Here is a 17,612-nt window from a genome sequence, read left to right as displayed (position 1 = left end):
TGTTTATTCAGCAATATAAAAGAGTCAAACACACAAATCCACAAATCACAAAATGAGAACATTAAGAGCCAAAGAAAGTCAAAACACACATTGAGTTACGGGTTTATTCATGGACCTAATCTAACTTGTAAGTAAAGGTAGCACTGTACCTGGTAATCTCCTGGGCTTGGTCCTTGTATGGACTCCTTGTTGAGGAAAATGCTGCAGCGTTTAGTGGTGGAGCCAAAACCTCCCTTCCTGGCTGGCTCTAAAAATGCCCTTTTCAAACTCTCCTGGGCCAAACTCAAGTCCGGGACATTGTAGGAGCCAGGACCTGGACACAGTACACTGGAGAATGTCACTTTGCCAACAAAAACACAGCAAACACAGTGAATACCAGAGGTAGCCTTTTACTAAATTTCGCTAGTCTGACATTCGACATCAGTCGTGACAAACCGAAAAAAAAATCATCAGTAATCCAGTGCATTAGTCAGTCCGTCAGTTATAGGGGAAGTCTACCCAAATATATTTTAAGTCCGTCAGAAGTCCATTGATGCACCAGTCGGTCCGTCAGTCTAATTGGCAAGTTTTGCATCAAAGCGTGAAAATGTTTTTTTTGTCTTTACGCCCACTCTGCTTTTTTCCCCCCTCAACACTCTGGGCTGATTTTCTGAAAGTAGAAACCACTTGCCTTGGTCATGTACTGAGCTGTCAGATGTTTTGCTATCTGTTTCTATGGTTTTCATCACACTTTGCCTCTTTACCATCACTTCTGTGTTGCCATCACACACAAGAAAAAACTAATCCAACAAAGCATTTCCTTTAGTTTAAAGTCAACATTTGACGCTCAGTTTTTCTAGAAACATTTTCACCCAGACCTGTATATCCGATTAATCATCCACAGGGTGACCCAAAGTGGGCTGTGAGCAAAAAATGCCCAAGCAACCTCATACTTTTAGAGCACTCCTGCAAGAAATGATGACATGAAGATGTTTTTTATTTTTGTTGTTTTTGCGCACTGTAGAAGAGTTGACTTTCAGGTAGCACTCCACCCACACTCTCCTAAGCAACTTTTGTGGCTTTATCAACTTCCCCCCAAACGTGTTTGATTATTTATGCAAATGTGGGGGGAAGAAGACAATTTGGCAACGCTAATGTGTTTGCAAACAACCAGCAAACACAATATTGCAAATCAACGCAAATGAGCAAATATTTGTAACAAAAAAAACTGGGATGCAGACTGACCCAACAGTGATGCTTATGTAAGAGGCACATTTGGGCTTTATGTAGGTGGTTTGTGACTGATGCCAACCATTCCTATCTGACTTTAAATGGAACACATCCTGTGAAATGGACTTTTTCTTGTTTGTATTCAAATGATTATGTCTCTAGATTGCCTGTCCACCCGTCAGGATGGAAATTAAACAAGTAAAACTTTTGTTCGCCGGCTATGTACCAAAATACGTCTGTGAGCAAGCCCTTCTGAATTCACAAAGCAACGGGCGTAGTCCAGCCACCGGATTACATTGTCAGGAAGATTTTCATGTCAAAGCCAAGAGGTAAGGAGAGCTGCGCTTAGTTATGCTGAATGCACAGATTAGCTTTGACTAAGAGTCTTAGCTTCTGATAAAACAGCAAATACTCGTACATGTTAAAAATAAAATGTTTGGTGAAGTTATCAACACAGTGGTTGTGGTGAGTTGGGAGGCTTTTGTGTCCGCTGCATGCGCCTCATACACAGATCCATACACTCGACTGACTCATCTAATTTGGAATCTTGGTGCTAAAGTGCTGTCTCCGTGAGTGTTGTTTAATGTGTGCCTCATAAAATAACCTTCAAAACAAGCTAATATCAAGTACATAAAATATAGGCGGTGAGGAGTGTACTGTTATTGTTGATCTTTGGGGTATTTTGACATAAGCATGTTGTAGACATTTTCAAGAAAGTGTCTTACAATTCCGATCTCAAACATTTTCATCTTTAAAAATTGCACGTACTCCCATTGTAAATTCTATTAATACTAAGACAAAAATAGTTGTCCTTGTTTTTCGTGTTCAAAAATAAGCCTACTAAAAATGTTTGCCGTCAATGTTATACATTAATGGCCACCTTATGCCGCCGCCCCTGTGTGACCTATATCTTTGCTACTGTAACAATGAAAATTTCCCCACTGTGGGATCAATAAAGGCATTCTTATCTTATCTTATCTTATCTGAAAAGTTTGAGATACACTACATGAATACGAGTGAGAGTCCAAGATTTAGAGCCAATGTCTAGCTAAAGTTCATGACCTGACGATTGATGTGCTATTGCTATGACAGTAAACCAATTTTGTCAGGTACAAAAATAAACACATACCAACCTGGTGTGGAGCCTGCATTGCGGTTTGGCGGAAAACGCTCTGCTGTGACACCAAACGGGCTTTTGCGCACCCCCGGCACACTGTCAGACATTCGGATGGCGCACCGCGGGTCATTATAGGCACCAACAGGGGGCGCTTCTTCCTTGGCAGGCTTGAACCTCTAACAGACAAAGCAGAGAGGCGTCAGGTCCCGATAGCACATACCGTGGTCCACGTTAAATGCTCATTTATCACGCTAGCATTTCATGGCTAGCATTTCTTGTCTAAAAGCTCTCTCCAATGACTCCCTTGCTACCTGAGATGCTAACGCGCTTCAACCAGGCACGCACTTTGACAATAAATCACAATACAAGACCTCACTTCTATTTACACACAACACAGCATGCCTAAACTCCACCGGGCCCAAAAATAAGCATAGTTCTGGTGCCAGAGGAGGGTTTTTTTTTTCTTCTTAGGCAAAAGCTATTTTAGCACCGCTCAAGTTGTGCTTGTCAAGCTCTGCTCGATAGACCTTTCATCAGAGTTTCTCCGTGTCAGCCGCAGCGACGCTAAGTCAGCCTCGGCAGCACTTATAGCGCACAGAGGCTACAGGGTTCAGCACAGGCACTGAAAATCATTGGAAACATACAGCTGGATTTTACATGATTCATTTTCATGCCGCGTAATCCCGAATTCTACCTCTTAAGGGGATGTATTATTGAAAAGTGACTTTTTGTCTTTTATACACATAGTTGTGTCTGCCTGCCCATTTCCCGCCCATCGAGTGTGAAATTAAACAACTATTTCTGAACTTGCTTCTGTGAGCGAGCCCTTCTGTACTCCCTGCCATTTTGATACATAAATGACATAACAGCAAAGGCTCTCCATAATTTCCGCTAACAAACCAGGCTAAATTTAGCTCCTAAACAACATGCAAAGATGTTCGTTTGATCTTCATTTCTTCTACTTTCATTTTCTTTCTGCTTTCTTCCACTTCAAGATATTCATTTCAATTTGTGAATAGACAGGATCACTGTCATGCGCTCACACTAGGTCAAGGTCAAGCTAAACTTTAATTTCCCAGAGGGGCAATTTGATTTGCAGCCGGCAGTCAACTCAAGGACACATCAACAATCCACTCACACACAACCGTATACAATGTTATGCCATGTTATTTAAAAGAGCAATGGAAGTCGGTATGAATGAGTTCTTAAACCTGTTTGTCCTGCACTTGGGCATACGGTATCTGCGCTCTTCTGGCAACGGTTTAGATTCAGCAGACAGAGGATGACGCCCGTCTGCGATGATGGAATGGGCCTTTGCCACTACTCTTGCTCGGTAGAGCGAGGAAAGTTCTTGGAGATTCAAGCCTCCGATCTTGCTGCACACCTTAACGATATGTTGCAAGCACTTTTTGCTTTTACAAGTCAATGATCCAAACCAGCATATAAAAGAAGATGTTAAAACTGACTCAATAAAAGAAGAATAAAACATTTTCATGAAATCAGAATCAACATTAAAACCTCTCAGCTTCCTGTGAAAGTGCATTCGCTGATGGGCTTTTGCACAAACCGAATCGAAATTTAGCTTGGTGTCAAGAGTTATACTACATGCTAAACCTCATAAAATACGATCGCACCGCCATTTCTGGACAAATTCATACCCAAAAGCAAAACGTGTTTCTCGTTAAGAACAGCCGATCTATTATTTGACAATGTGCAAGAAGACCGAAAAGGAATTGTTGCATGAATAACTGTGTTGTCACATGACCCGTTTGAAGGCCACCCGATTCAACGCGTGTTACACATGCGAGGAAGCCCATCTGTCATGCTCACACTGTGCCTCTGCTCTTTTTTTCTGAGTTTTCCTCTTAAACACAAAAAATGGACTCCCAACTGGTTAGCACTTGACTGAAGCTCATTTGAATTCTGTTGTCGAGCTTGTTTTCTTCCAGCCCACAGACACACACAAACGCATAGTTTGAGAACAATCCCACATGTGGCTATTGTCCAAATGATATTGCGGAAAAATTGTGAAGAGTCTATAGTTGGGGCGACAACTGGGCGGATTCCCACTGTTCCTTTTATCCTCTCCCCCGTCCCTCAGTGCCTCCTTATCTCATTTCCTCTCTATCCCTCCACAGGAGAACACGAAGAGTCACACCAAGATGAACATCTAAGAAAACTGTCGCCCTAGGTTCTAACGCCACGCACGCACAAACACACATACACACTCGCGCACAGCATGTGGTCAGGGAAATTAGGTTGGAAACACTGCCTTGCATAGACGCGCATTTGTGCTTTTGCGCCAGTGATGGGAAAGAGTAAAAATTTGATGACAACCGTATACCCAAAAATGGACCTTATTCCCATTCTCCACTGTATGGTTCCTACTCTTCACTAACATTTGAATTTATACAGTATATAAACCCACACTTGGTTATTTTGGCTGATCAAATTGCTCGGCACGCGGTGGTATTCATCACACGGCGTAGTCTCCACTTTGTATAGAAATGTTCTTACCCTGCGCACATAGGACCACGCAATGCCTCACCAGATGTATGACAAAAATGCCATTTTAAATACAGACAAAACATGTGCATATGTGCAAAATACGTGCTTTTAATATATGTATATAAAGATCCACTATCCTAACCTACAACAAAGAGTTTGAAGCAAACAACAAAATAATCACATACTGTAATTTTTTTTTCCCCATTGCTCCCTTGCATAAAAAGTATCATTCAAGGATGGCACAAAACTGCTGAACAAGAATCCAACATTAAGTGCAAGAACTCTTTACTCTTTACAAAAATCAACTCACTCAAAATTGTAATATTAGTGAGTTACTATGTTTCTCCTGCATATAATTCAAAATCCACAGATAGTGGGCCTACTCATGATGTAGTGTAGGGCAGTACAAGATTTAGTTTAAGTGCAACTAAGACACCTTAGTCTCCACCTTGCTGTAGTGTCCCTTAATGTTCTCTAAATCTCTCTCTTTGCAGTGGAAACATAAATACAGGAATTTACAGCAATACTTTTCTGTATGGCAATCAATGTCCAGTTCAAAACCTTCCTGCTTTAGAACGTGCTAGTAAACTCATGTTCACCCCATCTCTGTGAATCACACTGGCAAAAGGAGCTCGGCGTCTGGATCTGGGACATGTACTGAACAGCGTTTTCCTATGAGAAGTCACTAATTGACTGCATTTATCTTCCAGATTATATCCGGGAAATATTTTCAGTGTTGGCACTATTTGGCGTAATGTCCCTAAATGCATCCAAATGGATCCTAATTTGCTTATCTGGGCCACTGGAATCAATAGTTTATTTTCATCCTTCCGGGTACAATGAAGCCATATTGCGTGTCATAGTGTTGGAATTGTACCAGCCAAATGCAAAGTGACAAAGTGGAATGCACTGTGATACTTAATGGGACGAGTCAGGTGTGGGCGGCAATCGGCTAAACCGATCTTTGTTTATGGAGAGCACATTTTGTACTATAGGGTTTTATCCATGAGTATTGTCCGTTAAGTAAATACTGTATATAATTACAAATGTGGTAAGCCAGGGCAAAATTAAATGAAACTGACTTCTTCCTACCCTGGTTGGGTTAAAGCTCCTTATCCGCTTGCTGTTCTTTTTACCGACTTTCTGTTCCAGTTTCTGACTTGGTCTATACGTTCCCTGACTGTGTATCCCCGTTTCTATCTTGTTTTTATTTTCCCTGACTTCCTTATCCAGTTTCTAAAATGCTACTCCCGTTTCTGACATGTCTTCCTTTGCCCGACGATCTGACTTGTCCTTACTTTCCCTGACTTGTTTCTGCTCATACTCTTTTTGTTTGACATTTTAACATTTCTGTGAACATTGCTAGCAGAGGGTGGCACATTCTGTCAGACAGCTCCGTCAGTCATTCACTGAGGGACGCCCGTTATGCTGACAATTGACGAATGACGGGACACCTTATAGAATAGACGAATGTCGGAAGTGGGTTTTCATCCGTCAAGGTAATCGTCACTAACCACGTGCGTCAGTCACTGATGGACGCCCGTTTTTCTGACGTTTTTTGTGGGGACCGACTGACGGACCAACGGACTTCTGACGGACTAACTGACGATTACAATTCAGGAAAAATGACAGACTGACAAATGACGGACGGGTACCCTGGCCGCTGACAGACCAGCAAAATGTAGTAAAATGCTCACCTTTGATTACTAGCCTATCTCAATGTGTTCACTGACCTCTTGCAAAGTTATGATTTTAGCTTCACGATACCTGAGCAGACACGAGTGGCCACTCAAGCATGTGACATGACAAGAATATGAGCAATTATGTTCATTCAACATTGCTGCGACTGCTCGATAGTCAATATTATTTTGTAAAACTGGTAAACTGACGGGCTGTGTGGTGTTTGCATTGTACCTCAGCCTGAGAGAGAAAGGAGGCGGTGACCTGCTGCTTTTTGTCCCGGAACCTCTCAAACTGTCCTCTGATGTCATAGTGGCCAGGACCAGGAATGCCCTATACAAAGAAAAAAAAAGACAAAGCCGCGAGCAGCGATAATCTGTTAGATCAGGGATGCCCAAGTCCAGTCCTCGCGAGCCTTTGGCCTGTTCAGTACTCGCAGGAATTGAAAAAAGACACCAAGATGGGGGTGGTTGAAAATCAGTGGTCTAGGGTGCCTGCTTCTGATTGGGGCTTATTTGTTCAATTACCAGCTTGGGTCCTTGAGACTTTTACATGTGTCCTGTTGTGAGACATCCACCCAATTTGGGGCAATTCGGAGGCAATTTGTTTTCTAACTTTGCAAGGGCCGCTATTGAGGGGGTCATGTTGGGGACACCTAAAAGTATATACAACAGGTTTCTCATGCTTGCAAAGATTCTGTGTATTTTGGGGCAGGTTGAGATGCCCCCAAAAAGGCCATTCATTCATTGTTTGGTATGCAATTTTCAGTGCCATAACTTGTGTTAGAAAAGATGGACAATCAGCACGTAAGCAACAGTTTTTGTCAAAAAAACCAACAGTTTGGAAACCTGAACTAAAATGGGCTGAATATAAGCGAGTTTCTGCACAAATCTTGGGCAAGATCAATTTTTATTCAGAACTTTACCGTGCGTGTGCATGTTTACGATGAACAAGCTTTGTTATTGTACTTCCCGTGTACATGAGAAAAAGCCATTTGTAGTCCGACGCTCACACAGTGCAGGGGACACTTGTTTTGATAGCTTTTTGTGCAACACCTTTTGTTGCGCGCACTTTTCCGATTGACAAAAATCCAGGGGCTACGTTCGCACCCTGCGGTCCTCAGCAAGATGAGAAAATTGTTATTTAGGTAAGTGTGCGAAAACAACACTGTGTGGTAAAGTAAAATAAAATGTAAAGATATATTCCTGCTAGCAAACAACAACTCGGAGGCTTACTATTTTTAACAGAAGCTCTGCATTTGAAACTGACAATGTGAAGTTGGCAAGTGAATTGAAAGCCAATGGCCGCTGCTAGCTGATTGCAGTGATGCATTATGGGATGTGTGACATTAAGCATGTTGAAGTGAAGTCTATATTTGTGTATTCATTCTGTGACCGTGCTCGTAACTGAAAATAGGGATGTTTGATATCACTTCACTTTTCAGACTGATACCAGTGTGAGTACACACCAATACCTCTAGTACATTTGATATATAAAATTTCATGTAACACAATAACAAAATAATGTGAACAAAGATCTTTGTTTCTGATGCAGATGATTCACCGATGTGTCAATCTGCCACAGTATAGCCCAACCACTGAGGAGGATTTACCTGATGTCAGATTTTTTTTTTTTTTTGCCTTAAGTATCGGTGGCTTGTATAAGGAGCCTCCACATAACTCAAAAATTTTAAATAAGATCGGTATCGACCCAATAGTGACACCTGGTATCAGTACTCGCCCATGCCTATTCAAAATATTATCTCAAATCATCTTTCAACAAAGAAGAGTTTCACAACTCAGTAAGATGCCTTAAAAATGTAATATTTATTCAATACAAGTCTTAATATTGTGCATTACTATACGACATTTATTATGCTTGATTATTTTTGCTATAGTGGCCAGCAACTGAGGATATTTTTAAGGCCAAAAAATAAATGTTGTCAAAATATGACTATGGCCATCGATTATGAGGGCGCCAATATTCATTGGTTGTTTGGTATGCATTTTATTTGTAAACTGTATTGTAAATGTTTTAGTAATAATAGTGATAGTCAGGAGTGTTGCCCCTCTATTGCTTCAATTATCAAGGGATTGCAAATGTCATATGATGATGATGATGATGATGTTGAGGTACTACACAATGAACAGAAGGTTTGGGTTCGATTTCAACTGGACGTTGCACCGGAGCGACATGCACATCTGAAAGTGCTGCACGTCCGAAAGATGATTTTAATGAGCCTCAGTGGGACGGCTAAGGTAAAAAGGTGTTTTGTCCCGTGTGTCCCTACTGTGACTAATGACCCATCTGCTTTACCTGTGTGTGTACGTAACATGGTTGTGTGCTGTGAGCTCCTAATGATGATGGATGGAAGCACAAGCATCACGGCGGGAAGGTCCAAATACAACATGGTAGCGTGCGTGCGGAGGGCAAAATCTCAAAGTCACAGGTAACTATCTCTAATAATATCTAAACATACTAGATGATGTTTTTATGAGGGAAAAGTGGAGGGGACAGGGAAAGAGGCATATAGTGTTTGACAGGAGGAAGATGTTTCACTTCCTTGTGCACACACACACACACGTCAAGTCAAATGCAGCATAGTCTCTCCATTCCAAAGGGTGAAGGAGGAGAGGGGGCTCAGCACGCTGTGGTTCACACACAGGTGAGTAACTCTTCCACAACATCAACAACGTATTTTAAGAGTGGGGCTTCAAGATGGCACTCTACTGCCCCCTAAAGGCACAAAAGAGCAGTGACTGTGGAAAAAAAAAACTCAAGGAAATCCACAGTATGTTTCATTCACTTGACGGAATGCTCCGTTGTTAGGTAAAGAGGCTAATGTGACCAATGAGTACATCTGCGAATCCAAAAATGATAAATTGTTAACAAACCTCGCTGGTGTGCATTATTTTGGCCTCTTAGTCATGTTATGATACCTTTCTTCCAAGCAGAACACAAAGTGATTGAAAAAAAATTACATACAAATTATGAAGAGTAACTTATTTGTGCGCATGATTATTTTTGTCATTTCTGCCATGTTATGAATTTGATCATTTATTACTTTTGTAATTTTTTCTTCAATATTTGTATAAATATGAAAGGGCTATGCTTTTGTGACAAAACAAGTCATCTTAAGATACAACTTAGGAAGCTGCCGAAATCATTATTTTTATTATCATCATCATTATTTTACTGAGTCAAACACATTCCTTTGTCAACACATAAAAATGTGAAGTGTCTGCATGTGTGCATTAGTATTTTGCCATTTTTGTTATTCTAATAATAATAATCTAATAATTGTATTTATTACCAAATGCAATTACTGTATAACCAAACATAAGATAACCTCCAACCATATTTGTGTATTATTATTTATTTCGACTTTATTATCATACTATGGCCTTGAATGAAAATATATTCCTTGTCGTAAAAATCATGAAACTACTTCAAGCATTTTATTTAAAGTGGAAGTCAACCCCCAAAAATATGTTCTATGTGCCTACACTAGTGTAAACATGGCAATCTGATTATTGCATTTGTGAAATATGAGCTAAGATACAAAATCCACAAATCTCGGGGCGGCCATTTTGTCACTTTCTGTTGCTCAGGTAACGACCAATCATGCTCACCTGTTTTCTGAAACTGAGCCATGATTAGTTGTTATCTGAGCCCTGAGCAGCTGTGATCTCATTTCCAGCAAGTAGCAAAATGGCCGCCCCCTGGGATGTACACAAATGGATGGATTTTACTGCTTAGCTCATATTCCACAAACGCAATATTAATCAGTGCACATTTCCACTAATGCACTACATTGTGTATGTATTGTATATATTACTATGCAGCCACTTCCAAAACAAATTGTCATGTAATTGTCATAAAAGAGGCACTTACCTTCTTGTGCTCCTGTTGGGGCAACAGCTGGTGATACCGAGGAATGACAAGCTCCGCCCTGACCCTCTGCTCTTTTCGCACGTTCACGTTTTCGTAGTACGTTTCAAAAACACTGATGTATATTTTTGAGAAAGGAGGACACACAAATTGAAAGTCATGTAAAAAAATGAATCTAGTGTAGAAAGACAGGCAATGCTCACATCTCAGGGTAGTAGTGGCCCGGCCCCGGACCATCATCCTTGGTCACTTGGCCTCTCCTGGCTGTCATGTTGCCAAAGTGGATGCCTTTGTGTTTATGAGTCTTCTCAGCCTGGAGACAAGGGGGTGGAGGGGGGGAATGTGTTACAAGACAAGACAAGAAGAATGGATGACGGAATGGTGAAAAAAATAGAAAGGACTAATTTTATGTTTTATCTGTGTTGTCTTGTGAAGTTGAAGGTGAACGAGAAGTTGAGCAAAATGTCACACGTTATGCAAGTTTTCTTCCGTTCTTCTAGGATATTTAATGGCCTTCACTACTCTGCCTCACTCAGCTTTACAACTTTTCAACACTGAACAATTAACTAAGGCCACGCCAAAAAAAGCACAAAAATGACTGAATTGTTTGGGGGGGGTTACATTTTCTCAAATATTTTCTCCACTTATTTTCATTTCTGACTGCTAATTTAATGGCAAATATGCTATTCTCTTTGACTCATAAATTTGTAAATCTGACTCGAATTTCAAAGCCATGAAGCTCAAAGCACTTTCCTGGATGCGTGGTACTCTCTACAATTCAGTAACCAAACATCGCCGGACATTAGTGAAGCAAATGGAATGAGATTGAAGTTGACTTGCTTAATTATTCATCTGGATTGACTTCAATTCACGTTCACAACTCAAATGTGAAAGCACCGGCAATGTGTCGAAAGGGAGAGGGGGGGAACGCAAATAAAAGTTGGAAATCAAAGCATCTCAACTTCTGCAGTCTCTTTTGATAAGTTTTCCATGACCTGGCTGTCCGGCCCTGTTCACTCAGACACATCCTGGGAAGAGCAGGAAGAAGAAATAGTAAGTCTGGCTCAAAGGGAAAAACTCCACGGGGTGCCCGTCTTCTGCTCTCCATCTCAACATCGAGCACATAGCAAGATCGCGGGTTCAATCCCTTTGCTATCCTTCCAGTGAAACAAAAGATTTTCAGATACAGTAGTTGCGCTTTCAAAGAAAAAAGCCGTTTATTTAGCATGGCATGCAGGCGGATGCGAGCGAGCGCTGATGTCGTTGCTGCTAACGTGCGGTCTGCAGGCACAAATTGCATTTTTATGTAGAGCAAGGCTTTTAAAAGCAAAACAACAATCACAGCTAGTGGTAATATAGCCTTTTTAATAAGAGAATGTCCGACACGGATTATTTTTTTTCTTCCATGATGCAAATCAAGAAACTTTTTTTTGTTTTAGAATTTCGAGCTGGAGTAGCTATAGTGAGGGACATATATACAACAATAGGCCAAATTGGAGCATTTTCCCTCCCTACAGCGAAGTCAGCTAAAGCCCGATAATCTGCTGTTTCTAAAAGATTATCCTGTGCGACTATCCCGTGGTGTGAGGAGTGTTAAAAGTGATTTTCTGCCCCAATCCGCTCAAAACAGTTCCCACAGGCCCACACAGATTGACAGACTGCCCACCCAGTGAGATTCATAAAATATATACTTTCATTTTTTTGTAAATTATGACATTTTTGAATTTGTGTTTCGTTGTGTTTTTTTATTGTATTGAATATTAAGAATGTCATAATTGTGGTTGTCTAAGGAGGATCTGAACTTCATATTATTCAGTTTGTCATTTTATTTGAATATACAATGTGTCGGGATAGGAGGATTGTGCTCAGTGAGAGAAATATTCAGGCCCACCCTGATTTTTCCATGCCCACCCATTAGCCACGTTCTGGCTCCGCCCCTGCATCTCAGCATTGACATACACGCTCCGACAATGGGCACAAAGACCCACCTGTGTGTATACGAGCCAATCAAAAGTCAATTTTCTATACAGGTATGTCAAATGCGGTCTTTAATTCAAGAGGTTTCATATAGAATAATTTACCAATTCAAATACAACAAATTTCGTTCCCCTTCTTCCAGGTTAAGTGACATCCACTTTGGATGAACAGAGGCTTGTTTGTACGGGAAAAGCCCATCCCCTCAAAGCAGGCTGAGTCCTAGGAGGCTTTAAAAAAAAAAAAAAAAGTGTTTCACGTCTTCTGCAATTCTTGATCCTCAGGTTATTTTGACAAAAGCATGTTATGACACACCAAGATATCTGCACACCCAGGCCCACCCATGGCTCCGCCCTTGCTGAGATGCCGCGATTGTAACGTGAAATGGAACAACAGACCATGAGGAAGCTCACCAAGGTTGATACAAACAGAGGAGCGACTGGTTGTCTTAAGTGTTTGTATAACGTGTCCCCCAAGTTACCATAAAAATGACAAGGAGAAGAGTTTGCAACCTCACTGTTTACCAAATGAGCTAACAGTTAGCCTAGCAACTTCTATGTATTGTAACTCTAATACTACTTCTCTTGCTTCTTTGTATTGCAAGCAGCCTGCAGCACACCTGTGCAATAAACGCCTTACACTGTGTGAGGAAAATGGTGGTCACGCCAGCTAGTGACTGTTTTTCCTCACCCACCCCCGCCAAAAAATTGCACATTTTAGCCTTTTACAGTAGGCAGCCAAAGGCCTGCACAATAATCATGCTGTCTAATTGTCACATGCCACACCTCTGAGGTGGATAAATTATCTTGGAAAAGGTGCTCACTAACACAGATAGAAACAGATTTGAAGGTAATATTTGACAGAGATCGGACCTTTGTGTACAGTGAAAAAGTCTTCGTTGTTTGAGTTCAGCTCATTAAAAAACAAAAAAGTTGCATTTATATATATTTTCAAGTTAATGTACATTATTTGGAAATGGCAAATAACTAGGACACAGCGTCTATTGAGGGGGGCGGCCCACTTTTTGAGGAAACACGAGGGAATTGTAAAGTGATGCTGAGAACTCTTGGTCATCGTGGATGCCTGCGGTGGTTAGCAGCCACGACTTAGACAAACACTCAAGGACGCTGTGGGCTCCCACTGGTCATTAGCAGATGACTTCATTGCAATGTGACTGCAGGAATAATTACGAATGGCACCCCTTTTATTGCACGCATGTAAAATGGATGAGCGTCGGCGCACTGTGGCTTCCAAAGTGGAGCTGCCTTCATTAAGCATGGAAATGGATTTGGAGATAACTCAATAGAGTGGAGAGTGCTGCATGCATTTGATGTGCCCAACATTAAATGAACTCCAGCACTGGCCACGGCGCAGGCCGGCCCGCTCCCTAACGTCCACGAATGGCAGCGGTCTAATGAATACATTTTTTCCAAAAAAAATATTTCCGCTTCTTTTATTTTTCACTTCTAATCATTTGTTACATATTTGTATTTGTCAAGCTGCATTCATTGAGCATGGAAATGGATTTGGAGATAACTCAGTAGTGTGGGGACTGCCCCATGCATTTGAGGGTACAAAAGTATTGGGACACGTTGGCTTGCACCGGAAGTAACACCTACACTCAAAGGGTTGTAGAAGGCCGGGCCCAGGGTGGTGTCTCGGTGCGGGGGCTCCTGTTTGCGGAGCACACCCTGGGCGTCCTCCTCGTAGCCACATGCCTGACCCGGGGAGGGGATGGATGGCACGTCGTACTGGCTAGCCACCCGCTGCAGCAAACTAGTGGGATGCGCCTGCAAAGAGACATGATGTTACCTTGAAAATCATTTGTTTTTTATATTTTTGAATGAATTTGAAAAAAATATCAAAAATGGACTTGATAATTGTGGGCATTGAGTGAAGTTTTTTTTTTAATCCACTTTGGAATACGTGTGTCAGAGAACAATGGAGAAAAAGTGAAGTTATGGTGCGTGCATTTTTTTTTTTTAATAAAATAAGTCATTCATGTTTTAATGTTGATGGATTAAAAGCCCTCAGACACTTCAGTGCACTCACATCAATTACACCCACCAGGTGAAGAGAGGAAAAAAATTATATCCTAAAATACTGCATGTGTGCAAGGTTCACGTCACATGCAAGAGGTTCAATGGTAAAACAATTTGGTTGCTTTTGATGGCAAGTGGTTCATCTTGAACTCTCAGCGACACTGGGGACCAGCAAATCAGCTACCAAAAGGAAAAATTACACATTAAAATGTTTTTTTTAGGTAATACCTACGATAAGGCAAGATAACACATTTAAAATGTGTTTTTTTAGGTGAATGTGACAAAAGGAAATAACGACAAAAGTGATCTTGTAGCAGGACAAATGTTGAAAATGCCTCATCTTACATAGATGTATAATTTTATGTATTATTTCTCATAAATTATTTGAGTTGTCTCCATGGTCAAAAAATTCAACTTATTGCAGATGTTTATAAACAATATACCAAATCAACCCAAACGTATTTTTTTCAGGAATATGTTCTATGTAGGCTCACTAGTTGAAACAAGGCATTCTGATGAATATTGCGTTTGTGGAATATGAGTTAAGCAGCAAAATCCACCCGTTTTTAGCCATCTAAGAGGGCAGTCATTTTGTCACCTCTGTCAACTGAAAATTACATCACAGTAGCTCATGGCTCAGATAACGACCAGTCATTGCTCAGCTTCAGAAAACAGGTGAGCTGTGATTGGTCGTTACCTGAGCCCTGAGCGACTTCAATGCCATTTTCAGGCCACAGAAGTGACAAAATGGCCGCCCCCTGAGATGGCTAAATACGGATGGATTTTGCTATATTCCATGTCCTGTTTCAACTACTGGGGCTGCATAGGACATATTCTTCAATATTTATATAGTTTGGGTTGACTTCCTCTTTAATCATTAATGTACATTATTTGCATTTCTTTATTACGGTATTTAATTTTTAAATTGGCTTTCCATTGAAACATTTTCTTAAACAATCTTCGGGTATTTTATATTGTTACTGTATTGTGTGAAACTGAATTTAAAATAATTATTCAAATGAATTATAAAAACCTCCCTGTTAAAAGCCACAACAATTACAGTATCATTTTACTAGGTTCCATACATCAGCTTACCAGTCCGCGGTCAAGCACAGCATCATCCCCGCGAGCCCTCAGCTTTTTGTGGTTGGTGGTGGTTGGCGGTGGGATTACATCATAGGCCCCGGGACCTGGGCCCTCACACGTCGGGTCCTCGAAACGCTTGGAGCGGCTACGAAGACTGCAGCCACCAAGGATATTTAGCTAAAAAGACAACTGACAATTGTTTAACAAATTGCAAAATTGCATCTGCAGTTCAGTAAGATAATGTGCCACACCGATAAGCACTCACTAAGCGTTCAGGACTGAGGATACTATTGAAAAGCATTGTAGGTGGTATTCTTTTCCATTCCTGATATTGATATTCAACTTTGGTTGCTTGATACTGTATTTTGAGCTTCATAATACGCCATATTTTCAATAGTAAACAGGTCTTGGACCGCTGTCAAGCCAGTAGGTGGATTGCATACCCATTTGCTCCATCTTTGCTTGTAAACAACTGAGCCTTTCAGGGATTCATTTTACACCCAATCAAGACTCTCACCTGTTTCCAATTAGCCTGTTCACCTGTGGAATGTTCCAAACAGCTGGGCTTTTTTTTTTTTTTTTTTTTTTTTTAGCAATTCCTGTTTTGTTGGCACCTTTCCCGCTTTTTTGGAACGTGACACAGACCATCATGTTCAAAATGAGACAATATTTGCACACACACACAAATAGGATTAGCAATTTGAACAGTAAAATATCGTGTCTTTGTAGTGTATACAATTTAATATGGGTTGAAAAGGATTTTGCTAATTATTGTTTTCTGTTTTTAATTTACATTTTACGCAACATACCAATTTAATTGGAATTGTTTTGTACATAGGGTAAATTTATGATAAACAGTGTAGTTGAGAGCCAGAATATTAATAATACTAAAACGAGGCATCCATCTTACTTTCACAGGTGAAGTGTCATAGTACCCGGGTCCTGGTTCTGTTACACTGCACTCACTGATCAATGGTAGTCTGCTAGCCAAGGACAAAAACGGAGCATAGCCATCTATGCGATGAGGACAAAAACGTATTCAATTCGATTTAAAATTGTGTTTACGTGTTAATCACGTTCAAGCAATCCTACCTGACACTGTGGAGTGTCTTCTTGAATGTAAATTGTAAGATCCAGGACCCACTGTGGCTGAGGTCTCACTATTTGGCAGGAAGGTGACTCTTGGAGCACGCCCGTACATGTTTGAATCGTCACTACACTCAATCTTACACAGTAAAGTTTATTTGAGATCTTATTGGGGTCAGCTTTTTTCTGCATTTGGTCACCACCGTTTCTAAGATACCACCTGTAGCCTTATCCAGCACTCAAGCCTAACCTCCGTTGCTAGGATACCACGCGACGCCGTACCGCGGAGACATACTGTATTGGGTGCCATGTGCAATCATAATCAAAGTCTATTTCTGTTGATTTATTAAGTATAATGTAAACAGAATCTCTTGTCCAATCCTACCATCTAGTGGTAGGACATTAAAAGACACAACATTTATGTTTATTATTAATAGGGTAATTGTTAGTGTGTGTTAGGTTGATTGGTGGTTGTTGTGTGGACTCGACAGTGTTTAGATGTTATACTAAAAACTAAAACAACATTTAAACTAACTACTGGCCTTTTCATTCTCTCTCTCTCTCTCTCTCTCTCTCTCTCTCTCTCTCTCTCTCGCTCTCTCACTCACACACACACACACTCTCTCTCTCTCTCTCTCTCTCTCTCTCTCTCTCTGTATGTGTGTGGGGGGGTGTTCGTGTGTTCATTTATGCTTATCTTATCAAGGTTTAAAACAAGTAGCCATTCTGTTCCAGTACAATTCCTGTTCTCATGTTTATGCTGCAACTGTACCCGTGTGTGTCTGTGACTGCAGGGAGGGGCAGGGTTAATCTTTCAGTTACTTACGCGTTATGTTAGATTTAGTTCACGTTTGAAAGTATGCTAAGACATTCAAATGTATTTTTACATTGGTAGGGGGCGCTACTGATTAATTTTTTCAAAAATTGCTCAATAAACTAACAAAGGTTTCACACGTTTTTGTGCATGTTAAGGCCCTCAAAATTAGCGTTGTTTTCTTGGTGAACAGTGCTTATGATAA

At 40.8% G+C, this 17,612-nt stretch overlaps 1 protein-coding gene across 3 annotated transcripts in view; it reads right to left on the bottom strand.

Moving 5' to 3' along the window:
- The window catches only part of stpg2 (sperm-tail PG-rich repeat containing 2), a 64,372-nt gene extending 47,481 nt beyond the window's left edge, over nt 1-16,891 (bottom strand). For 2 of the 3 annotated variants that reach the window (XM_086029741.1, XM_086029740.1), the window contains exons 1-9: nt 16,600-16,891; nt 16,418-16,521; nt 15,517-15,684; nt 13,999-14,169; nt 10,609-10,718; nt 10,409-10,520; nt 6,749-6,847; nt 2,343-2,502; nt 150-313 (exon numbers count right to left, since the gene is read on the bottom strand). In XM_086029741.1, coding sequence (XP_085885867.1) covers nt 150-313; nt 2,343-2,502; nt 6,749-6,847; nt 10,409-10,520; nt 10,609-10,718; nt 13,999-14,169; nt 15,517-15,684; nt 16,418-16,521; nt 16,600-16,708 — 1,197 coding nt within the window. In that variant the 5' untranslated portion in view covers nt 16,709-16,891. Of the gene's footprint in view, nt 1-149; nt 314-2,342; nt 2,503-6,748; nt 6,848-10,408; nt 10,521-10,608; nt 10,719-13,998; nt 14,170-15,516; nt 15,685-15,772; nt 16,034-16,417; nt 16,522-16,599 lie in introns of those variants that run through there. The other variant, XM_086029742.1, reaches the window with a different exon arrangement.
- Between the last annotated feature and the right edge of the window lie 721 nt (nt 16,892-17,612).

Source organism: Filicampus tigris, chromosome 5 (genome assembly GCF_054856515.1).
Source record: "Filicampus tigris isolate MCC_2025a chromosome 5, RoL_Ftig_1.0, whole genome shotgun sequence".
Taxonomy (NCBI): Eukaryota; Metazoa; Chordata; class Actinopteri; order Syngnathiformes; family Syngnathidae; genus Filicampus; species Filicampus tigris.
Note: the sequence above shows the minus strand (reverse complement) of the source record. Positions and strands in the feature narration are given on the sequence as shown.